This window comes from Lampetra fluviatilis, chromosome 7 (genome assembly GCF_964198595.1).
Source record: "Lampetra fluviatilis chromosome 7, kcLamFluv1.1, whole genome shotgun sequence".
Classification (NCBI taxonomy): domain Eukaryota; kingdom Metazoa; phylum Chordata; class Hyperoartia; order Petromyzontiformes; family Petromyzontidae; genus Lampetra; species Lampetra fluviatilis.
The window spans coordinates 1,602,750-1,628,267 of NC_136281.1; the positions used below are offsets into that span (position 1 = coordinate 1,602,750).

General features: G+C 42.1%; 2 protein-coding genes across 3 annotated transcripts; both read right to left on the reverse strand.

The window, feature by feature from the left end:
- Positions 1-1,816: 1,816 nt before the first annotated feature.
- LOC144933396 (uncharacterized) lies at positions 1,817-14,228 on the reverse strand. Of its 2 annotated transcripts, none has more exons than XM_078858114.1 (12): positions 14,046-14,228; positions 12,245-12,384; positions 11,192-11,307; positions 10,508-10,594; positions 9,472-9,676; positions 8,235-8,326; positions 6,800-6,862; positions 5,975-6,112; positions 4,692-4,913; positions 4,203-4,357; positions 3,373-3,516; positions 1,817-3,003 (listed from the first exon to the last, which is right to left on the reverse strand). In XM_078858114.1, exons 3-12 carry the CDS (start codon positions 11,264-11,266, stop codon positions 2,730-2,732), a joined length of 1,455 nt encoding a protein of 484 aa, XP_078714240.1. In that variant the 5' UTR covers positions 11,267-11,307; positions 12,245-12,384; positions 14,046-14,228; the 3' UTR covers positions 1,817-2,729. The 2 variants fall into 2 exon arrangements, with proteins under 2 accessions (XP_078714240.1, XP_078714239.1); XM_078858113.1 differs by having other exon boundaries at positions 4,692-4,919.
- A 1,092-nt stretch (positions 14,229-15,320) lies between these two features.
- LOC144933234 (protein brambleberry-like) lies at positions 15,321-25,211 on the reverse strand. The gene is made up of 12 exons (XM_078857903.1): positions 24,918-25,211; positions 23,572-23,700; positions 23,119-23,304; positions 22,138-22,360; positions 21,688-21,804; positions 20,804-20,983; positions 20,352-20,558; positions 19,797-19,902; positions 16,708-16,760; positions 16,427-16,551; positions 16,021-16,115; positions 15,321-15,906 (listed from the first exon to the last, which is right to left on the reverse strand). The coding sequence occupies exons 1-12, from the start codon at positions 25,209-25,211 to the stop codon at positions 15,762-15,764; spliced, it is 1,860 nt and encodes a 619-aa protein (XP_078714029.1). The 3' UTR covers positions 15,321-15,761.
- Between the last annotated feature and the right edge of the window lie 307 nt (positions 25,212-25,518).

Sequence of the window (25,518 nt, forward strand, 5' to 3'; positions counted from 1 at the left end):
CACCGGCATTTATGACTCTCATTTCTGTGTTCACGTGCAATGCAGATACAACGTCGCATATCCGACTCGCTGGGGACTGAGGTATATAGGGGCCGTCCATAAATGACGTCACGCGATTTTGGACGATTTCTGACCCCCCCCCTCGTCACACGGCGTTACAAAAAGTCAGACCCCACCTCAAATATGACGTTACAAAGCTCTGCCCCCCCCAACCATATTTCCATTTTGAAAATAAAACATGCTTCATATCGCTTTAAACTATTGTCATTGTAGTGCGTATTTAATGTGGCGCTGCACTCTGATGTTGTAGGAGAAAACATTTATTAAAAAGTATATTTAATTAAGTAGAACGTGTTGTCTATATTTATTAAAAGTTGCGCATTTTGATGTGACGTCACATTTCTCACCCCCCCCCCTCGTCATACATCGGCACAAATGTCTGACCCACCTCCCCCCCTAGGTGCGTGACGTCATTTATGGACGGCCCCATAGGCAGATATGTCATTAGGTCAGACATGCAAACCTGTCAACCCCTTATCAGTGCCTCCCTTATTATGGACAAATTCAGACCTTATTGGTCACCCCGTGCCCAGTAGCTACACGTGAACCTTATGGCGGTCCAAGCTTTCCATAGTACCCCGGCTCTCGCACAATGTCCCTGATGCAGTCATCTTTCGTCTGTCGATGGTCGGCGATGCGGCAATCGACTCATCTCGACGAGCTGTACTCACGATGCACCACTACGGTGTGTACCGCGAGCCTTCAGGGTTTCGGCGCAATCGTCCTCGCTGCGATTCGACATCGCGGAGTGGCACCGATTTCGGATTGATTGGTACCCCAGTCGCGGAGTTAAGTACACCCCTGGAAAAAATAGTATCCCAGAAATAAAATATTTAATTTCCTCGGCCAGTTTGTATTAATTGGTACCCCGGGGTACCGCCATAAGGATCATATGCTACAAGCTATCAATTCCGGTTCAGTGATTCTGCACTTGCTCTATTACTATAGTACTATACCGCCTTAAACTTTTATGAACGACTGGGTGTTTAAGGTTAGCGATTTGTCATATTATCTGGCTGTATAGCAAATGAAAACATACAATAACTTTACTATGCAAGTTAAAAAATTGTTTGTTTTTATTTAGGGCCCCTTCATAACATATGCTACAGGCCCCGCACGAGCTTAATCCGGCACTGCCCGTGCCCTCATACATCTCAACGTTCATCCTACAAAGTTCCATCACAAGGGAGAATTTCGATTTAAAGCTTTCGTGACTGCAGGGATTCATCTTCTTGGTTCTTTCGGTAAAGTCACGTAGAAGGGAAGTAATAAAATAATAAAAATAAAACATAATAAAACAATTCTCACGTTTCGGCTACAACGCAAGCAACCTGAAGACGGCTGCTTGCGTTGTAGCCGAAACGTCGTGAGAATTGTTTTATTTTTATTATTTTATTACTTCCCTTCTACGTGACTTTACCGAAAGAACCAAGAAGAAGGGAGAATTTGATTTGCCCGTATTGAAACGGCTATACGCCGTACGGACCTGAAAACTCAATTTCTCTGTACAAGAATACGGGTAAACCGTATGTGTTGGCATCTATGGATATGTGAACAGCTGGAGAACATTACAGTTATACCATGCACATGGTGTACCTATTTTCCTGCAATAGGTGAGGGTAAACACCACTGCAGTTCCTCATGTCGCCAGCTCCATCTAGTGGCCCATTCGCTGTATTTAAGTGGCTTTGGGACCCATCATAACTACAGATGCCTCAGAGGGATCACAACCAAAAATCACAACTACTGATGCAGTTATTGATATTTAATACAAAAATATAAAAGCATATAAAAACAGCAATTACATTTACAAATGACAATACAGTACTGCACTCTTACATTTATACAGGTAGGAACAACAGTTCCACACTGCCCACCAGGGATTATTTGTCTGTCTGTCGTGCATAGCCACACCCTCTATTTGTATTTCATAGAGCGCTTCGGGCGGGCTCAGCACCACGTGACGCGCCGCCCCACGCCCCACGCAGCTTACGCCGCGTGACACGGATCGCACGAATGCGCTGTCCAACCAAGTTCCTACCTGCCCACTCTGAAGGAACGTGTTGAAGTACAATATACAGAATTTGAAAGGTGCATATTTGGCATCGTGCCAGGGGCAGACGGTATAACACTAAATGTAAATGGTGGTGTAACTTGTACAGCAAATCTAAATCCACGCTGTTTTGCACTCCGATAATTTGGCCAGATTTTGTAAAAAAACAAACAATTGTGAACATTTTAGCAAGAGAAGACGTCTCGCCGCTGCTGCTCAAGCCGTGAATGGACCACAACCCTCACGAGTCGCCGGGCGGGTGATTGTAGATCCCCCCGCCCGGGGCGGACGAGTGAGTGGGTCTGAGGGAACGTAGGTGAGGGCAGCGGTGGAGTGAGAAGCTGAGTGCAAGCCTCTGTGTGCAAGCCGCTGTGTGCAAGTCGCTGTGTGCGATGCCTCTGTGTGCGAAGCCTCTGTAAGCGCTGCTGAGTGCAAGCCTCTGTGTGAGAGCTGCTGCGTGAGAGCCTCTGTGTGAGAGCTGCTGCGTGAGACGCTGAGTGAGAGCGGATTAAAACAATAGTGGCTTGAATGGGATCTACAGTACATTAAAATAATCAGTCCTTTCATTTCTACACTAAAAGTTTTATCAATATTTAATGACCATTAAATAGGTTATTTACATTGCGACATCCATAATCTTTGATGATTTATAATTCAAAAAATTCCTCTTTTTCTTCTTATTAAAAACTACAGCATTGCTCTCTTCTTCGGGTTGTGAGCGGAAGACAAAAATCCGCTCCTGAGTTCCGGAGGAATCCAGCATCAACGTTTCACCCTCCAGACTGGGCTCCGATGACTTCAACTGCGATGGCTGCAGTGACATATCTGAGTTGCGCGAATGACGAGAAGAAACCAACTTGGCTGGCTGCAGTTTTGCCTCTTTTAACGTTCTAGAGTAAATGACAAATCAAATTGGCATGCATCAAAAATTGGTTATGTGCACAAACATTTATCATATGTAGTTCGTATACACTGTGAACCTGTTTCAATTTAATTTATTGTATTCTAAAAATATTAAATCGAATTATTCCACTGTGAAGAGGTATTTATTTCTAGAATGTGACATTTCTAAAATATAACGGAGCGATGTTCACAATAAATAGATCTATCACAGTTGCCTGAGTGATCAGTGACTATTAATTCAAGTCAATATTAGTAAACAAACATAAGCACAGGAAACTATCAGCTACCAGTAAATTTGGCTGCATTTCATCTTTCTAAATTCTCTATTTGTATTTAAAAAGGACGAGGCGATTTACCTTTGCTTCATTCGTGGAGAGTTCACTTTGGCATTCTGCCTACATGAGGCAAGGAGAGAAGCTCGGACATGTTCCACCAGCCCTGCTGCCACGGGGAACGCAGCTACATCCACACCTTCTTCATGGACACCAACTGCAGAGACCCTACACACGTGTCACACATCAGCCTTGAGACATAGTTACAATATTTTGTTTTACTTAAATACGATTGTTCCTTTGTATCTAAATGATTTTATTCTCACACTTACAGGACCATACACAAATTGGTCAATTATATCAGTATGCTGGCAGTTCTTGGAAATGTCTGTAAAACTACATTCTACAGGAATAATCTCTTTCTTAAAATGTTTTATGTCTTTCCCATTTGTATCCTAGATGTGAATGCAGTGCCTCGAGTGGCTGCAGGATTTAGGTCAAACAAATGCATACAAAATATGCAATATGAAAGTAATCGATGATTACACACCCGATTTGATGAATACATCGTGACCATATGAAATAAATGTAATAAATTCATCTGCATCATTACATGTTGAACAAACACAGATAAACATTGAGGTCCATCTTGGCTGTGCCATGGTGTCTAGTAGAGATGCATAATCTGTTTTAGATTGGAATTAGAATGTGAAAAAAAGAGAAAGGATGGCATGCTTTGAACGAGCATTCAAGTATGGTACTCAATTCGTTCATTGTAAAAAAGCTAACCATATGTATTGTTCACGGAAGTGTGGTCTTAAAATCACACGATGGCAGCCGTGCCCTGCTAAACAAGCCCATCTTCATCACTGTTGGTGGGGTGAATATGTGCACTTAAAATACTGTACAGGTACCTGATAGGCACAGAGCACGTGTTTGGGTGAACAAGCCGAAGTAATTCCTGAAGCTGCTTCATGCTATGAAGAGGCAATAGCAAGCGAAGAGCATGCTGCACGGCATCCCTTGGAATGTCAAACTTCTCTATGAGCTGGCTCAAAAATCCATATGCCTGTAGAACAGCACGGGCAACACAAATATATTGCAGGCTTCATTAAACTTAATTTTTAAATAAATAATCTTAAGTCCTTTGTCAATCCACTTGGATTAAAGCTTCTGTACATTGTGTTAGTCATGGGGCTTGTATTGACCCTACATCACCATGTCTCTAAATGTGGGTTGGTAAAGGGTAGGCGCAGGACAAGTTTAGATATCATTCGCCACTGTCATTAGCTGTAGCTGGGAATCAAACTCAAGTCGCCGGGTTCTCAGCGTGGTGTGTTAAGCACTGCGCCACTGATCCCCAATTAAATTAATATGCCACTGAAAAATTAGGATATTTTCACCTGTACAGGGCTCTCAATATTTTGAAGGTCCAAACACCGTATAGGCTGGGCAGTGTTGCCAAATGTCTCCAGTATGGCATGAGTAAGCATGTCCACGGCCTCCTTCCTTTCCCTGCACAGCTCCTCGCTCTCCAGCCGCTCCACAGGGAGAGAGGCCATGGCACTGGTCGTCTGCCCTTCCCCTGCACACACAGATTCACTACACGCACTCTGCACACCCTGCTGCACCTGGCATATGCACAAAGGGTGCACACATTTATTAGGCCATATATCACAGTTGCACTGTGACAAAGTGCTGGATTCAATAGGGCAAGATTACACAAATAAGCGGAATAATTATGTAATTGGAATGTTACTCAAGATCAGAGGCGGTATTAAGTGTTTCTGATCATTTCACTTCAGTTAAACTGGCATGGTCGCCAGTTTTGCAGAATGTCAGCTAAATTTTAAAGTTTGAAATTCATTATGACATTGCACACTGTCGCAGATCGATGTACATGATGGATAAAAGCACACTATTGCTCAATAGTGTGCTTTTATCCATCATTTGTATAGGCAGTGATAGCATGCAGCTGGGGGCGTCCCCAAAAGTGGATGATGAGTGGATGTGGTGATGCATTTGGCGTAATTCATGAGGCATTCCATCATTCTATGTCTACTCCACTACAAAATTATACCTGCATGACACTCCCAGAGGGGGTTCTGCCATGATTAATAACATTTAACTGCTGCTGGGATTGTCCTGTCATCTTTCCTTCACACCAGCTTGCTGGGTCAACAGAGCCATTTTAGAGCTTCAGTTAATCGAGCAATGCACGCGCCACTGTGCCACAGTTGCACCCTCAATTAGATAAACAGTGTGTCCTCGAAACAACCTGGGTGGATATACCGTGTCTTGTGTACCATGGGAGGTTTCGTTGAGAGGGATGCTACAAATATACATTTGTGGGGGGAAAAATGAATGGCGTGCACAGCAATTGTGACTCGTTAGCCATGTTCCCATGCTGCGCAGAAACATCGTATGCCAGGCAGTGCGAGTTCAGTACTGCACTGTATTTTTCCCCTTTCATATTTTTATAAAACATATATTGTAGAACATGGAAAGTAATATAAATTATATTACAAGCTCTAAATGGGAAAAATGTGGTCTTCTTGGAATTAACGGAATTCTGTTAAGAAAATGGATACACAGAGGAAGCCCCACCTCTGGATTATCCTGGAGTTGCGATTATGTGCTGTACAACTAGAAGCTCAGTGAATTATACAAACGTCTCACACATTACCTGTGTAGTCTGTGTGGATTTGGAGCATACACCCCAACATTTATTCTGTCTTAGAAGGGATATGCATACGACCGCCAGTCCCACCATCACAAATGCCACCACAAATCCTACAAAATGCAGACCATGGTGTGGGGTGGTCTGCACAAAGAAAACAAGTCATTACCTTCACATACTTTGCATTACAATAGAACATTGTTCTCACTGTTAAATAAGCATGTCTTAAAATGTGATTTATACACAATATCAAATATTGCAAAAAGATCCTTAAACAAATATTCATTGACCAAATGGCATGGCCACATGGTTGAAAGTGTGAAAAGCCATTTTAAGTCAACAGTTACACGCAAATAAAAAAAAATCTGTGGTGATTTTGAGCATGACATACGCATGTGTGATGGGTGGATGATTGTACAAATGCCGATATTTCCATAAAGCAGCTAACACTCTCGAAATAAGTGTTGCATGCATACAGCTACAGCATGTCATTACGACCAAGGAGCATACACAAACAATTATTTGTGTAACCTTAACAATAGTTTGCCTAATATCCCATAGTCTGTGCATAAGGGGAGCAATTGCAGATCCCCTCGCTTTCATGAATGATATAATTTTCACTTAAAGGCAAGAGAGTTCCAACATTTTCATCGCATTTGAATTTGAATGATTTTCGAGTTTCCGGCATTACAACATTTCCTTGATATTCATGTAGAACAGACACAATACCATTCTATGCATCATACATAAAACATGTTTGACAGCATTTTGGATCTCAGTTTAAAACATCACATATACATTTTGAAGGATGTCTCAGGTGAAAATATTTACCTTAAATTTGGCGACTTGCATGATGAATAGTGTTGATGTTGCAATCTCAGCTTCAGTACCAAACTAAAAAGCACACACACGCTAAACTCTTTAATGACTATACAGTATGCATAAAATGAACAATAAACACACCTGCTGTACCATTAACCCTTCGAAGAGCGATGTGTGGCCTCAATAAGGCAGTGAGCCAAAGTGAAAGAGTAAGAGAAACAGAAGACGTGACATACATTATGTTTAAGGCAGGAATAGCACTCCTATTGGAATGTTTGCCCATTGATTAAATTACCCATGGATAGCACGTAGTAAAATTGGTTTGCGCTGAATGAACCCCAGTCTTTGTGCAATGCACTTGCCAATAGCTTGACAACTCAGCAATATTTTTTTCCACAAGCCTAATTCTGTTGATGAGAACCAAAGGTTGAAACTGGTCTAGGGTCTGCTGCTTAAGCAAATGCTTCTGAATAACATTGGTATAGAAGTCCCACAGGCTGATGGGATAAAAAATTATATATAAGTGTTACGTGAAGAGATGAACCTTTGTCTGTGTATGTTTATTTCATTAAACGACGTTTTGGATGGCGATTAGGTAAGGGCAGGAGAGGATTCGGGCTCATTCGAAAGAGCCACATAAATGAAAGGGGTAAGGCTGAGGATGTAAATGGTAAGACCACAGCCCCTTTACAGATCAATGACAACCGTTCCCTACTCCATGCAGATGAATTTATCTGCGGCTTCACTGGCATGTCTCCCTCTTCTTTGACCGTCGTCAAGAGGTAAACAAGTGACGTGTGTGGACTCGTTTTAGTGAAATTGAGAATGTCCAGACTGTGACAGAAATGTCAGATAATCATTGGGGGTGGTTTAAAGCCCTTTCAAAACTACAAAAGAGGTGCCTACCTCTTTTGTAGTATGTAAATGGTGAGCAATCATTAGAAGGATGTAATTAACCAAGTTAAACTTTAGCTGCTTCATAGTTTTACAGTCATATCCGTATTTCCATTCTTTTACTCCCAGCTTTATACACTACCATCACTCAGAAATTTGACGTACAGTGTTTTAATAGTGCCCCAATACTCACCCCCATAGCATTATGCCCAGGAGCCCAGGAGCCTCTATAGTATCCGCATCCCAATGCTCGGTCCGCCCTGGCTGCTTCACATTTCTCTTACACTTACCCTGATCTTATCTGTTAATCAGCTAATCCCCCGCCCCTAACCCCCCCCCACTCCTTGGCTCCTCCCCCTTTGCTTACCCCATATAATCGCGTGTCTCTAAACAGCTCTGTCTATTCACTACAGTGATTTTGCTGTGGCGTGTTCCACCTGAAGACGGAGGCTTGTGTTGCTTCCGAAACGTCGTGATTTAATTTAGTTGTTTTCATTTTATTTTTTTACCCACGTGACTTTACCGAAAAAACCCAAGAGTAGGTGCCTACCTGTGTTCTTATCACAGAAGCTGCCAGTGAAATGTTCACTCCATCCAGAGCCAAGGCAGGATCCAGAGTAGCCATATAAGACACCGCCGTCACTGAGAACACACAACAGGATAGTTATAGAACCGTAATGAATATAAAATAATGTAAGATCAACTTTACACAAAGTTCGTTATAAGATAACCTTAAGAATATTTAAATTCACAGACCATGTTATAGTTTTTCTTTAGAGATTACATATTGTTTTAATTCATGTAATTATTGACTGAACATTTCCTATTATAAAACATCTGATTATCCATATCAAGAAAGGGCTTTTGCTACTGGAAGCATATTTCAGGCATTGATCCCTCTCTATAACATTGTTTAGAGGCATGTAACTCCCAAGCATGAAACCAAAATATGGAAATTCGATGTCACGATGCAGTTTTGCTACATCGCACTTGCTGAAATATCTATTTGCTCAAATATTGTACTTACTGAATAGTACGTCACAAAAGGTTATTACATCATCAATGCAGAGATAAAGGATCAGTAGGAGAGAAGAGAATGAAAGGGGTCAGGAGGATGCCGTTAAAACAAGATGCAACCCAATTCATAGTGCTTGTATATTTATGTCGTTGTGTCTCAAGGCTACCTGAAATGAGCATTTTGAACATTTGTTAATACAATACAAATAAAAGCTTTAAATCTATGGTCAAGCGTATCATTATCGCACTCTAATCGCATTATTTTGACGTAATTTGCATGTTTAATGAGTCAACATAGCGAAGTGACTATAAATCATTCTCATTATCGAGGCTTCAGGCTGGTGTCGCACAACGCAGGCCACATAGCACAGGTAAGCGTCTGCAAGACAATTTTCTACCCATAGTTTATGTCACAATTAAACAAATTCTGTATTGTCCAGACCTGAGCCCTAAATCCTAAAGCTATACTTCGACCAATACTTAAAATATTGTGGCCGGAACATAATAACGCAAGCGGCACACCACATCAAGTTAATGAAAAACTATGAGATCATCTTCTTTCTGCAAGGTCTGACTTCCATATGTAACATAACCTGCAGATGCCTTTCAGGCCTCATTTAGCATCATAATTACAGATAGAACATTTTTCGTTTGAAGAATTGTTCTTACATGAGCTTACATCACTATGTGCTGTCATGACTTTAAATTAAAATAAATAAAACTATGCCCTAATAATAAATGTAACCTCAGTAATGCAATTAGAACGTTACCATTTCTGTTGGAGAGGTCAATATCGAATTCCTGATAGTCCTGGCTGGCTGATGTATGTTGCTTTGGCTGCAGCAGCTTGAGTCCTCGAATGTTGTCTCGAACCTGCAGTATTCTTCCTTTATCAGGAAAGAGATCACTTCCACCGACATACATGACGGTGATAACAATCTCCAGGATATCCACGTCGGTTTTCTGTTCCACCACCTACAGAGTACACGTGATTAATGTATGGTAAAATCCATTTGAAAAAATATACATAATCAGCTGGCATTATTGCCCACAAATACAATGATTGCTGGTGAAGAAAGTTAATGTAACATAACAACACTTAAACAATTACAATGTATTAGCATTCTCTACATATACAGCCATGACAAAAATCTATACTCAGTTTGAGCTGCTCATATGAAGAAAGAAAATTTTTCTGAAGACCGGAGGTTATAAAACTGGTGTCTACCGGCACCTAAGTGGTTGTGAAAGATCAAGGGGTCCAAAGCAGAAAGCAAACTGTTCACGCACATACCATGGATGGGCAGGTTACTATATACACGAACTATATACTCAGAAATGTATAATTATTTGCAACCCTGCGTCAATCCACTGCTGAATGCAGGCCTCCTTAACAATAATGGTGATGGGGTTGGCCCTACTTCACCGCAATGGTCACTGTGTGCAAGTAACTGACCGGTTGAGGTATTAATCGCCACTGGTGTTAGCCCAGGCCAGGCATTGAACTCAGGAAACCAGGTACATAGCAGTGCTAAACCACTATACCACCACTCCCAACGTGTTAAAAAATTTCACTCAAAAGCGCAAGAAGACTCTTCTATTATCGCTAGACACCGTTTTGTTTACAAAAGGTATTGGCAAATATAGTACTGTAGTACTGTTCACTGAATTGTCTGTACAGTATATATATAAATACACATTCCGAATCAAATTTACAACAAAAATGAGAGTGGTGGTGAATGCGTTACTGTAATTGAGTCACAAAATGACGAAAGTAAGAATTAAAAATTACACGCACACACTCACCCTCCCACACTTGCTGATGACAACCTCGAGGTGTGCGGATACAGGAAGCAGCTCCTTCGGAGTTGCTCTCCAATCCAGCATCTGAACCTTGACAAAGTATTGCAATGATTCAAGCACATTCAACGTGTAACACACATGGTAAAACCGTTTTGTAACCCAATGGCTTTACAAACACTATATTTTAGCACAAAACACTTTTAACGTGTAGTAACTGCAATCACTGCATGCGAGGTAATATTTAATGTACTGTATTATACGACGAATTTACATCAATAATGTGTAACAAAAATGTCATTCCACCAAAAATTTTCAACGTTTTTTTTATTTGTCAGTCGACATTTCGTGAGATTATATTATACAGGGATGAAGATCAGGGCTGGAAATGGGAAGAAATTACTCTGGGAACTCATAAATGATTCCCCCCGCCACTAGATTTGGCCCATACACTCGATCTGAGGAGGAGCTTTGCACCGTGTGTGGGTCTCTTTGCATGCCTGTGGGTCTCCGAGCGTGTCTGTGGGTATCTTTGTTAGTCTAGGGGTCTACCTGCGAGTCAAATAACAAAATTAAACCTTGATTATTTCCAGAACGCAGTCCGGGTTCAAATGTTCACTCCGACCACGGCGTTCCGGCCCATTCCCACAACTGGAGATGCTTAACTGAACCACATCTTTTGTGATTTACCTCATCAAGCATGACTCTTGGAGATATCCACAAGTCGGAGTGCATTTGAGGTGTCGTCACCGCTTCCACATCCATGTGTCCTGCTGACGATGTGTTTGACACGTTCCACTGCAAAACTGTTCAGAGAGTGTACACTTTAGAAAACACGTGACCATTTGCAATGTTCAGATGTGAGCCACCATACACAGGGGTTTTTTCCCCCCCTCGCTTTATGCGGTAGATGCGTTCAAAGAAAAGGGGCGCACGAAGCACACAGCACGGGACAGCTGCTTGCCGAGCTGCGCAGACAGCACACACACAGCACACACACAGCACACACACAGCGCACACACAGTACACACAGCACACACAGCACACACACACACACAGCACACACACAGCACACACACACATACACAGCACACACACATACACAGCACACACACATACACAGCACACACACATACACAGCACACACACATACACAGCACACACACACAGCACACAGTACACACACACAATGTTGTCCCACGTCCGACCGCATAGCCGCATGTGAGCGAATTCAAAACCCACGTGGCGAATTTTGTGTAGAAATAAGTTAGCTGCATTTTCGCGAAGTCGCGCGAACCCAACACGCGTAGAGCGAGGGAGACCTGAATGTCAAAATATTACACCGATTCACGTTCTAGAGTCGAGAAGCTATGTATACTAATCAAGGAAGTCAATATCAACAAAATCAAGGTGCCCTTTCTGATCACCTTCGATTAGCACGGTTAGCCTCATACGGTGCAAAAGAAGTTAAACATTACGTACATACATGGTGGAGTGATTCTCTCCTAATTTACAACTTTAATCTAGCAGTAAAAACTCCATACAGCATTTCTGATCGTGGCAGTGAGTTTGTCCATAGTGAAACCACTGTTGACTTCCAACAAGTTCCAGCGTTTCTTGTGATCATGTCTATTAATTCAATACAGATTCACTTATAACCTGAAATCTCCCCTCTTGATGAACAACATGCAGAGTGAAGTAGCAGGAGCAGGACGGATGGGATTGCTTGTGGGATGTTCATACCGAGCCCAGCTCACCAACATTGAGGAACTTCAGTGGCAGCTGCAGCAGCAAGCAGACTGCAGCCATCATCTTCAGAGTGTAGAACATCACCTTTCAAGCCATGGTCCAATGTCTGATATGTTTACCCTAAAATTTGATTTCTAATGAGAACAAAAAACCGCAAGAAGCAATCGTTGATGACGACCGTTCAAAAAACAATGACGAATAGCCCAATATTAGCACACACGCAAAAAGACAAAACAGTGGTGCTTTTGAAAACAATTGTGTAGGAAGTACATTACACGAAGGCGTCACAACAAGGCCGTAATTATAATATATATTGGGGGGGACACATCCTCCCCAATGTTCAAATATGCTCAAAATGTCCCCCCCAATATATTGCTATCAAAAATATTTAAAAAAAGAATTATATGCTATGTAAATAACAACAATTTTGCTAAAGCTTGGCCACAATATCTGGACTTGTCTTCATATAACAATGCATAGATTTATGTTTATATTATTGTGGTTATGGTTGTACTTTATTGATCCCTAATCTCTGCCATTACATACAATGAAACAAGAAAAGGTACAGAAGAAAAACAGAGCAATGTAATACAATACACTATTTATTTTTTACAATAATGTCTAAAAGTCCATCCCATCTGTTAGTGATTGTTTTATATTTTAGGCAGGAAATTCGTTTTCAAATTTAGATTTTTTTCTGGGGGGGGGGGGGAACCCAGATCCCCTGGAAAATTTGGTCCCCCCCAATGTTGACTCCATGGCTACGGCCTTGCGTCACAACATTAAACAGTGGTACTTTAAAAAACGACTGTGAAGAAGTACATTACATATACTCATTGGTTCTTTCGGTAAAGTCACGTAGGTAAAAAAATTAAATAAATGAAAGTAAATTAAATCACGACGTTTCAATTGCAACACAATAAATCATCATCAGGTGTGAAAATCACAGCTAGAACTTTTTTTTTACTTTACTTAAGTAAAAAAAAGTGTTTTACTTTACTTTAGTAGACATTTTCTAGCTGTGATTTATTTTACCTACGTGACTTTACCGAAAGAACCAAAGAGTATGGATCCTTGCAGTCACGAAAACTTCAAATCTAGAAGTACATTCCACTAAAGTGTCAAAAGGGAGCTAGCTTAAAGTTGGCTGGAGGAAATATACCATCATCCAGCGGTGGATTGATCATGGGTGATGATAACGAACCATGACCACGGCTCCGACATAATAATCGTGACCTCCGGTTGAAGGTTGAGAGGCGGGTGGCGTGGCACGCGGAGGGCCTTGCGCCATGACCCCGGCGACCCGAGGTCAATTCCCTTCCCACGGCTGACATCAGTGGCGGGTCCCTTGGTCCTCGATGCCGTCCCCTCCTCCCTCACCCCTAACTCCATTCAACAGACCCTCAATGACCACCGTGGTGAAGTATGGGTCACCCCCCCCCCCCAGCACACAATCGATGAGCGGCAAGATGTGGGTAGGCGTTCATCCAGCAGTGGATTAGCGCGGCGGGGGAAGCTCAGCAAGAGCCTGAGAATTAGAACTCACAACTCCGTGGCCGCGTTAAAGTTGCTGTGCCAGCGAGGACCTTCACCAAAACATCGCTCTTCAAAGCCACGACCAGATTATTAACTCTTAATTGTAAGTGTAAAGTGGGGTGGCTTTTTGTCGCTGTATTTAAATCATTAGCGCGCAACCGCTCAAAAATTCCGAGGAAGGATGTCGCCGAGCTGTTTGTGGTTGTGGGTGGGGACGGGGGGGGCAATCTGTGAATGTTGCCTGGGCAAGGGATCTTACCGAGCAGCAGGATGAGGCCGAAGGTGGCGACGAGGGAGGAGCCCGTGATGATGGGGAGCTGGAGGATGGAGCTGATGCGGTGTTCACCGCGAGGAGTTCTTCAGGCGGCGATGTCAGATCGGGGAGGGTAGCAACATTCCTTTCCGTGCGGACGTGCCGAGAAGTTGAGGCTCTCTTTGTTCAGCAAAGTGGCGAATGTAGCGCCTCTAGCGGATGCACGTGTCCAAGACCTCCCCCTCGTACTGATATCTTGCGGTACAGGGAGACCCAAAAGCCAGGACGCTCACGGTGAGTGTACAGTATTACATTTATAAGGACAAATCACATGGGGTTGTTTATTCATTTGTTACAATTAATGAAACGGACTGCAATCAAACTGTACTGTAATGCACGAATACATTTTCTTTTGAAATAAATTCAGGACGGTGTCAACATTTCCAGGTGTAATATTTTAACGTTCATAAATTGTTTGGTCTCAATCGATTAGATTTCATATTTTCTGAAAAGGAAAACGCATGTTCGTGACAAGTAAAATGTTAACTTAAAAACAGTGGCAATGTTCAAATGCCAGTGTTAAAAACACGTTCCTTCGGAGTGGGCAGGTAGGAACTTGGTTGGACAGCGCATTCGTGCACGACAGACAAATGCACGATAGACAAATAATCCCTGGTGGGCAGTGTGGAACCTGTTGTTCCTACCTGTATAAATGAATTAACCCCATGTGTCCCGATTTTTGGGCCATCCTGTATAGAACTGTCGAACTCAGGGACTTTGATCTTAGATGGTGCTTGCCTTTGACATCTGACAGTTCAGCAGCACCAGTATCACCCGTCTGTACAGACGTATGAAGGCGATGTACTCCGTTGTCTGCTGGTCTATTTTGTGGTCTATATTCTCCACGAGGACGCCAATTATGTTAAATAAGTTTGCGTCAAACTAGTACTCGTGTCTCAACGGCATCTGGCCATTCGCCAGCTTTGACTCGAGCAAGCTGGACTCCTGCTGATGAGGCACTGTCAAACCCAGTCAAGTTCTTGGACAGACATACTATGCCCATCTCCCATTTAAAACATTTGTGAGAAATAATCATTCCCATTTTACCCTTGCATACTTTAAAAAAATGTGCTGCATACTAAAATAGCCAAATTACTAATTAGGCTATACTAAGTTTCCTTCTTTTAAAAAGGCATCCATATATGTTCCAACACGCTCCCATATAGTTCCAATTAAAGTACTCTACTCGAGTTAAATAGAAGCACTGCGTATGAAACCAACCAATTTGAAAAGGAATATTTATTGAACACCATCATAAAAACACTCAAATTCACACACTTTACACGCATACATTTCTTACACATTTAATTTTAGCTTAAACATTTACTAATCCTGTTTATGAAAATGCTTAAAATGGAATTTCACTCCGTATTTCAGTTAAATCAGTACAAATGTGTAGGTTAAAACACAAAGATGCATCACAAAAGTAAATAGAATGTTAACATATCATCCAATGACATTTAACAATTGGAACGTTCGATAAATAATGTTTATTTTAATATCTTACATTTAAAAAAATACCAAACAAAAATGTCTGACACGTGGTGTCTACTTGTATCTTTCAAGTGAATTTCTATGGCATGACACTTTCCATTTGCTATATAAGTTAATTGTACAAATCACATGTGGTTGGTCATTCAAGACAAGATCCACAATGGTGCACTATTCATAGAGAGACGGCAGGCAGAAAGAGTTGCCTGCCAAGTGCAGGTGGCAGAAATCGCGGCCCACGAGGGCCTTCTTGCGGCAGGGTAAGCCGGAGCGTGTGATGGCCCCACAGGGCCCTCGAGGCAACAGAGAGGACGACCTATGAAGCAGCACAGCAGTTTTAAAGTCAAAGTCAAGCCCCATGACACAAATCGCAATCTCTTTGAATACTTCTGCAAAAACAAATGGGATATATTTAATGTTTCGCACGTACGTGTTGTTCAGGCTGGAGCATGCCAGTGGGTCGCTCCTGCGCATGAGATGCCGTCCTGAGCTTCGACTGACCGAATGTAGAAACTCAAACGGTTCCTATTGTAAATCCACAAGCATCCAGGGAAATTAATTACATGGAATAAAAGATCCGAGCCATAATTGTGAGGGTTCACGGATGTGCTGTACAACTGTCCAATATGTTCTCAGATTTTCCTGCGTGTCGTTCGCCACGATCTCTGACCTCGCTCCTGAAGCTCCCAGAACGTGAAGCGAAACGTTGGACATCATGTCAAACACACACAACCAGAAAATACATTGGAGAGCTATCAAAATAATTGTTTATTAATATCAAGCACAATGACTTATGTCAGTGGTAATTGTGTGTGACGTCTACTAAATTTACGTACTTTGTCAGCTGTAAGATAAATCCGTGAGAGAGAATTCCTGCGACTGTTGACATTCCGAATTGGTTTTTGAGTTGAGTTGTCCGCTGGCTCACCAAGCACAGTACTGTTTAGATTTTCAGAAGCATCTATGAAAATGATACATGTTTAAAGTGTAAAACACAAGATGAGTATTTCGAATACAATCTTTAAAAGCAATACAGATATTCGTAAATAAGGTGAGAATAAAGAATACACATTATTGTATGATTTATAATATTGTATTATACACAATTCTTTATTACCTCCTACACCACTGACAGAATCATTACTTGACGAATCCTGTGCTCCAGATTTCCTGTAAAACACCAACAGCAGTTGTCATCCATCTAAGGAGTTGATCCCCATCGAGTTAGTGATGTTTAATGTTAAAGTTACTAATTGCAATAAAACAGTTTACCCCATTGGGTCAGTCATCTACCGTGAAGTGTAATTTATCCAGAGGTTTTTTTTGGGGTAGATCACGTAAATATATAAATGTGTCGTTAAAACCCACCACCACTCGACACAGCCAACTAGTAAGGGTTGTCACGTAAACAGAACATGCCAATTCGTCACTAGTACAGCACACCGGTGTGTTGAAGAGCCTAGCCACAACATTTACAATCTGAGTACGACGTTTCACCAGAAATTACAACTAGCTTCATCAAGCGACAGCCAAATTTGTGGAGAAGTCCACCTGTTTCGTTCCTTATACAAAAGGCGTAGATGTGGTGACGACACTTCTGCATTCTTGCGCAGTGGGGGGGATTAATGAGTCAACGTACATTATGCATGCGTATTTTCCGAGCCCTTTGATATTGTCTTTTCTGTTCATTACGTGTATTAAAATAGCCGCATCAACGGTAATACCTATTCAAGTATGGCTGCCTGTATAGGCATGCATTTAAATGTATTATTTGATGATTTGCTTCCACGTAGCACCAAGTCGGTAGCTATCCGAACTGTTAAAAAAATCAATTTCGATAGATTAACTAATTAGTCTTGGCCAGTAGTAGCGAGTTTTGCACAGAACTTCAACACGATCAAAATCAATTGAGTGTCCTTGTTGGCACGCGTCTTCTGCTACTGCTGACAGTTGTATTTGGGAGTATTTCATATTTCTTTGTTCTTTAAGTCTCGTGCTGTACATGCGTCTTGTTTGCCCAACATAGCATTTGCCACAAGTGCAGATAATCATGTACACACCTTCTGTTGATAGCTTCGGTAATACATCTTTTGTACCAGATATTAATTTACATATCTAAACCAGGCAGAGTGTTTTAGTGTTCTTGACGCTATTGCTTTTGTTTCAAAATCTTCCATGTACAAATTGGCTATCACAGGAGACAAGGGACAGCCCATTGCTGCTCCTTCCATTTGTTTATAAAAGTCACCTTGCCACAAGAAGGAAGTGTTCTTTCGACAGTTTTCAGCTAGTCTTGGGATATATTTGGCTAAACCTTTGTTCGTTACCAGAGTGTCAAGTAGTTTAATTGACTCGTTGACTAACCCTCGTTAACAGAGATGTCCCATCAAAACTTACGAGAAAATCATTAGGGTTAAGCTTAATAGCTTTAATTATATTTACGAGATGTTCAGAGTTTTTTTTTAATTATTAATGTAGAGGTCCTACCGATGTAGGGCTGTATTTGTTTTGTTAGGTAGTGTGCCAATTTGTACGTGACAGAGCCTATTGTCCTAACTATGGGTCTTAATTGTACAGCAGGTTTGTGAATTTTTGGTAGCCCATAAAGTCTTGGTGGTTTTGATGCCCTTGGTTTGATCAGGGATTGCTCTTCCTTGGAAATTGATGACTTGGCAATGATTGCCATTGTTTTACGTTACAAGGTGCTGGTTGGGTCTCGTTTAATTTTGAAGTAGATACCTTCATCGAGTAAATATTTTATTTTATTATCGTAGTCCTCACGGGGCATCACAACAGTTGATTGGCCCTCATCAGCAGCAAGAATTTGGATATCTTTATTTGCTCTCAATTCTCTTAAGGCTTTTGCTTCACTGAAGATAATATTTGTTTTTGGCAATTTGCGGTTCTGAATAATTTTAGCAACCCAATGCCTAATCTCAGCTTGATTATGGGGGCAATGTCTAACTGCCGATTCCACTTCAGCAATGATCTCATCGACAGGGATTGTATGTTCATCAAATGAAGTCATTAATGTGGCCGACCATAGGTTGACCAAACCTTTTGCCTCGTATAATTATGCACTCGTATTTAAAAAAATCCATTATCAGCATTTGACTCCATTGTTTATTTGTTTTCTCCACAATATTCTCATGATTTTAACAAACAAAAGATGAAAACCACTAAAAAACCTCCTAAAGAGACAACCTAATCTTGAAGAAACAACCAAAATGTCAGACTAGCGTTCATAATTATGAGTCAATTCATGAAGCGCCTATTAAATATCTCAACGCATTATACGAGACTCAAACACTCTGCATGGAAATAACTCCTGAAACAAAAACGTGGTCATAAAATGCAAAAAACATGTTCTAAATTAATATTTGTATACACATAAGTTAAGATGTGGTTTAAAAAAGGTCCACATCAAAATGTGTTTTAGTCCTTCAACCTATAGGCTTGCCAGACAGTGTGCAATGGCATTTAGTCCATTAGCATGCAGGGCTTACAGACGAATAGCATCAATTAGTCTTATTCCACCAGCCTGCAGTATAATTATAATCAACTACATTTACTCGGTTTTGATGTTGAGACAAATGCAAGAATATTTACTTAATTCTCCACATCCATAATTATTTTATAGCTGCGAAATGCAAATCAATAACTGGGCATGTCAGCGAGTATTGTTAACATGTGACAAGATGGTCAGCATATGAAGAGGAATGGTTTTATTGAAGCGCCACATCTGATAGCATCTTCTGACTGAGCATTGTGACAGGCAAGCATTAATTCCATTGGCGAGCCAGTGTCTGCTCAACAAAAGTGGTGGCATTTCAGCCAACCACAGATCTGTGTTGTTGTGTCATTCAACATGTATAGTTGTGAGTCTCAGGATGTGTATGTGCTTCTCAGTGCGTTTGTCTGTTTGGCGAGCCTGCCGTGTGTGGGTGAAGACATATTTTGGATGGACTTCAGTGCATTTCTAGTTTATGAATTCCAATATAAATGTAGAATTACGGAGTTTCTACATTCAGCAGCTTAACAGAGTAGACAACATAATTGGAGACAGACCAGCAAAATAAAATAACAGGGAGGTAAAGCAATACAGATCAAGGTGAAATAAACCCATATAGAATCCTTTACTCAGAATTCACTTCATGTTAATACCATAGAATGAACTATATGGAAACATTTGGAAAGACCTTGTACCTGCACTTGAAGTGTGCTGGTGCAGCCACACTGGGAGCGGAGGAGCCCGAGACGTGTGGCTGGAGCTTGGAGTAGACGGTCCATGCACGCACTACCAGAAAGTATCCTGTACCCGGGTAGGCACTCGCAGCCTCAAGCAAACCATATCTCCTCAATCGATGTGTTTCATTTACCAGCATGGTTAAAATTATGTTATTTGGTTCACTCAACTGTGTGAAATAATACTGAATAACACGTCTCCTATTCTCTATTCCTCTCCCATAAACATATTCTCTCTAAATAAACACAGCAGAACATAGTTTTCAGATTCACCATACCTATGATGGTTTCACCAAGAATTTACAATCGTAATATTTAAACGATTTTGTAGCAAAATAATTGTTGGCAAGAAATCCATGGTTGATGTATTTATACATGTTGAACTTCTTTCGCACCGTACGTAGCCGAATGCACTAATCAGATGGGGGGGGGGGGAGGACTGCAATCTAAAAACACAAAAAGCAGTCTAAACATATATAAGAAAACATTATTCATGTGACCGTGTGGGATACCTACCCGCAGCGAAGGTTACTGTGAGAACGGAGAGTTCAATGAAGTCAAAGGAGGTTCCAGTCTTAATCTCAGATATTGCGTTCACAACAACACACAGTATCAGCATGGCCCGGGGGAGGGCCGGTGCCTGCAAGAACATCACCACCACCGCTGCCAGGAATAGATATGCCGCATGCAGTACAAATGTGTACACTACCGAGATGTTATCACCTGCGAGAGAACAAGAGGTTCACAATTAAACCAAAACGAGGGGGAATCCTTTAACTTTCCCATTGGTCACATCCCAGGTGTGTTTTCCCAATTGTACCGCACGTTGTTTGGCATGACGTCTGACTTTGCGCTACGCGTGTTTGCTGGCAGCTCTGTAACAACAGCTTAAAAAAAGAGAAGAGCGTGGGCTAAATAATCAGACCATAAAATGTGTGTTCATGTGCAAATATTTGGTCTTAACTCACCAGCCCCTCCGAGAAGTTGCGCAAGCCAGTCGAGTTTCTGGTCCATGTTACTTTGCATGCTGTCCACCAGCTGCAGAAGGTATCCCACTGTGCGGTTTAGTCTCTGCAGATTGCTCATCAGAGACGAGTAATACTTGCTCGTATCATCCTGATACATGCTAACCAATGCCATGTGTGCCTCTGTCGTGAGAAAATAATTTGGTTAAAAACATCTTTGGCAAACATTTTTGCATTTTCTTTGAAGATACCCTTCCGAAATATATTTGCTTGGGGCTTTAAATGCAGCCTCTATAGCAGTGACCTTCATTGCAGGGCACGCAGGCCCACTGGTGGTCTTTAGTGCGGCCCCCGAAAAACACACAAATGTGAAAACATCCCCCATCATCGTGCTGTCAAACGCAATGGTTTGAATTGTGGCAGATCAAACACTGATGTCTTGTTGACAAAAGTCCCCCCCCCCTCTGAAAATAATTTAAGAACACTGCTGTTTCGTATGTTGAAATATTCAGATTTCAAAATCTGTCTGTTTAATTCCTTAACCATGTTGTACAGCTGATGTACATGGTCCATCACTACCTTAACCCTAGTTACCGATTAAAATCATACCCTCAATACCTATTTCCATCGACGTTTGATTGATTTAATCCACATTTATCTTACAATTAATTGTGCTAAGGGGACCTTCTTATTTAATTTTAACTAAATTTAATCTCACCCCAGTCCTCTGCTTCAGCATGGTCCTTATACACTCAGCTACAACCTCACCTGTATTGCATCATTTCTACCGTCATCTCTATTATGTTCAAGATAAGCTGGTTTTCATAAATAAATAGTCACAGCACTTGTGTAACCATCACGCCTACTTGGTGAAGGAAATGTTTTACCAAGTTTTTGATGACTTTCAGCAGCCCGGTTTCCTACATCGGAGAGATCTTTCAGAATGGTATGGTGCCCTTTCTTCACAGACACTCCTTGTTGCTCAAGCTCAGATGACATGTCATCTGCAAAAAAACATTTCAATCCTGTATTAGGTTACACGACGAGCCTGTCAATGACGTTTAACATTTCAAAACTACTTTTACTGGATCAAGGATCCAATGCACTTGTTGGCAAACCCGATTCGGTGAATTGTTTAAATATATTTCAACAATGCAACATAGGATGTAACAAAAGGTCACCAGCTTGGATACATTTTCATACTTCATACGTAAAAATATTTTGCATTCCAAGATTAACATGCCCAATATTAAATACTCTAATAGAAATTAAAAAAATGGACAATCTGAACAACGTGAATAGTCTTATGTAAGCGTTTCACAAGCAGGTCCACTTACCAATGTTTCTCTGAATCTTCATTGTCATCTCTGCGAGCAGTTGGTGTCCTGTGGCGATGAGACTCTTCTGCTCGAGGACCTGCTCCATGCTGGTACTTATGGACAATTGCAGATGACTTTGGCTCTGGTCAAGTTGTTCTTGATGACTTAGCAGCTTGCCCTGCCCATCCAACACATTCTGGATCGAGGCTTCTGTAAGCTCTGAGAGTTTCTCATTACTTTCCTGTACACAAAACACAATATAGGCAGGCATGCATTCCAGGCAGAGCAGGGAAAACTATTGTAATAGAAATATCCACATACTGTATATTGAAAGAGGTATGGCAATATGAAATGTGGCGAGAACTTGAACACTAACATTGAGTCCTCTCAGTTTTTCCCTCGACACTTAGAAACATGCATTTATATTAGTTATTTTATTTTTATGCTATACATTTCCACATCCTAAGCCACTTTGTTAAGCTATTATTTGTGGACAGGTCGGTGTTAGACCAGAGGACTAGGTTCAAAAGAAAGCTGTATCTGGTGTGGACCAAACAGTTTCAAAGTCAATGCATATCTCAGAGTATGTTTTTTGTTTTCATTCTGATCACAAGTATTGTGGTTAATGCAGACGTGATTCCTTGTAAAAAAGGTTTCAGTTTGGTGTTTGAACATCTCAACACCTGTTTTGTTGCCAGAAAAAAGGGGAAAACCTATTCTCATATTTTGGTACTGGCAAAGGAGGTCCCATGATGAAGCATCTCAGTTGTTCATTTAGGTTTTCAATTAATTGCCATAAAAAGCTTAATCCATGAATGAAACAATTAAAACCATGAACTAAATAAAAGCCTAAACAGTCGAGGACCGTCCATTAAATTGAAGCCGGAAACATCGTATATACATTAATCTCACCGACAGCTCCTGACGAAATTCTAAAAATGCTCCCACACACAACCCCGTGTGTGTGTGTAAAACAGCCGCCTCGCGAGAAGTTGTCACCTTGATACGCTGCATGGTGTCTAGCTGGTCATGGGCCGTCTCCACAAGCGAGTTCACCACGTGCTCAGTCCTCTGACGGAACTGCAGCTGCCTCGTGGCGTAGCACACCGAGCGCACGCGGTTACTCACGATGTGGTAAGCATTCCACGTGGTTGGATCCATTTCGGCCGTGCACTGGGAAAGGCTCTGCAAAATGCACCAACTTTGCGCGTAAGCGTTGTTTTGTTCAAGGCAAATCAAGCGGCACACGTTTTACTCGCGCAGTAATTAGAACGCGACGACGACGTTTGGTCGCGCTAATCTTCTTGGGGCACATTCTGACGAGGAGGTATAACCCCCCCCCCCCCCTTGGGCTGCAAGAGTTTTGCACGGAAGGGTCTCATGGCGGCATGACACCACCGTGAGCGACAATTGGAATTCGAAGAAATGAGCCGAGGCAAATTCGGGACTCACCATATCGGCTGTGCACTGGAACGTGCGTCTATCCTCCACCATTGATTGGCAGTTCAGTAAAGAGACACCAAGCTTGGCCAGATCTTCTTCAGATAGCTCATCACAGGCTCCCTTCAGGCGTCCGATCACCTGTGACAAAGTACACACACACACACGGTTTACATCCACAAGTCTTTTTACTGAATGTGTAAATTGCGTCACTTTGCCTACACGATTGTGAGAAAGCCAAATGCGGTCCGGTTTATTTTAGTAAACTCTTTGGACCGGCAGAGGTTACAGGGTAATGTGAGAAGCACCAAAATAGGAAGGTTACAATGTGGCCCGCTAGGTGGTGGTAGAGTTACACAAAAAGATACATATTTTTAAAAACTTTTTTTTAAACACAATTTTATGAAATGTACTAAACAGTTAAAAATATTTTACTTCTGTTCAAGTACTTTGCATTATATATGTTTAATATACTGTTGTAACGGACTAAAAATAAAAGCGTGGGGCATAACGTGGGCAATGTTTAAAACTATATATTTTCTATGATAGAATATAGTATTGTCATTAGTATGTCTATGACATAAGTATACCAAGTTTGCAGTCGATACCACATTGGGAAGTGGGTTAAAATTGAGTTACAAGATTTGATGATACAACAACAACAGGCAGAGTGAGTTAAATAGAAAGCGTGTAATAATAAACAAAAGTTTTAATTTGCAGATCTTCGTATGCGTAATCTTCGAACGCTTCAGCTTCCTGCCACGTGAAAATAAACTCGACGAGACGGACCATCCTAAAAAACAGCGTCGATACGGATTGTTTGCGGAAGAAGCGATGTCGTGATTGCAGTTAGTTGACATTCAGCCCGCGATGGGATAGGAAGTTGCTGAGGTTTGAAGCCGAGCCAGCGGGATTGTTTTAGGGATTTAGAAATGGGTGGTTTGTGGGGACTGTCGGTGACAACTGGTGATGGTTGGTGGCGGTGGTGGTGCGGTGTGTGTGAGGTGGTAAACGACTGACGGTGGTGATGGCGGTGATTGAGAGGTTCGGTGGTGCTTAAGTGATCGTGATGGCGTTAATAGTGGTGGCGAAGGTGGCGTATGGTGGTGATGATAGATAGTGAAGGTAACGGTGGTGTTTGGTGGCGATGATCGTGGTGGTTAATGGTGGTGTTTGTTTATCGTGGTGATGATAGTGGTGCTGTTCGGTGATGATCGTGGTGGTAATTGGTGGTGATAATGGAGGTGTTTTGTGGTGATGATCCTCGTGGTGGTGGCGGTAGTGATCGTGGTGTTTAGTGGTGGTGATGTTCGTGATGGTGATGTCCGTCGTGGTGGTGATGCGAGAGGTGGGCGCACCTGGTAGTGGCAGGTGTCGAGTGGGGACAGCTCCAGGTGCCGCGCCTCGGCCAAGAAGCGCTCATCAGCGAACGCGAGCTTGAAGGGAGCTGCCCCGACTCCCCGTCTCTCGGGTCCACCTTGCGAGCCATCCTGGGGGGGGGGCCCGTGCCCGTCCTCCTGGGTGCCGCTTTGAGCATCGGGTGTCGGTGCCACTGCTGGTTTGTCTCTCCTCCTGAACCAGCCGAAGAGGCCGCTGCACTCCGCCAGCAGCCACGCGTAGAGGACGATCCGGAGCAGAACACCGAGACGCATGTTGGACGAGATAGCAACAAAGAACGGCACGGTTCAGATCTCATTGTTTAAAGCAGATTGCCGGTAAATCGGCTGAAACCGGTTCCCAGAACGTGTTCACGTCCCCGTGGCCAGGTGGGATTGTCGGATGATTTTTGCCAATTGCATTGGAACTCGGCGCAGACGTAATTGTAGGGCGCAGCTGCTCACCATATCGGGCCCATTATTCAGTTAGCGGTGGTTCGAGTAGCCAAGGAGACATCAACAACAACATCATCAACAGCAGCAGCCGTGATCAATCTACTGCTGAATTAAGGTCATCCCGAGG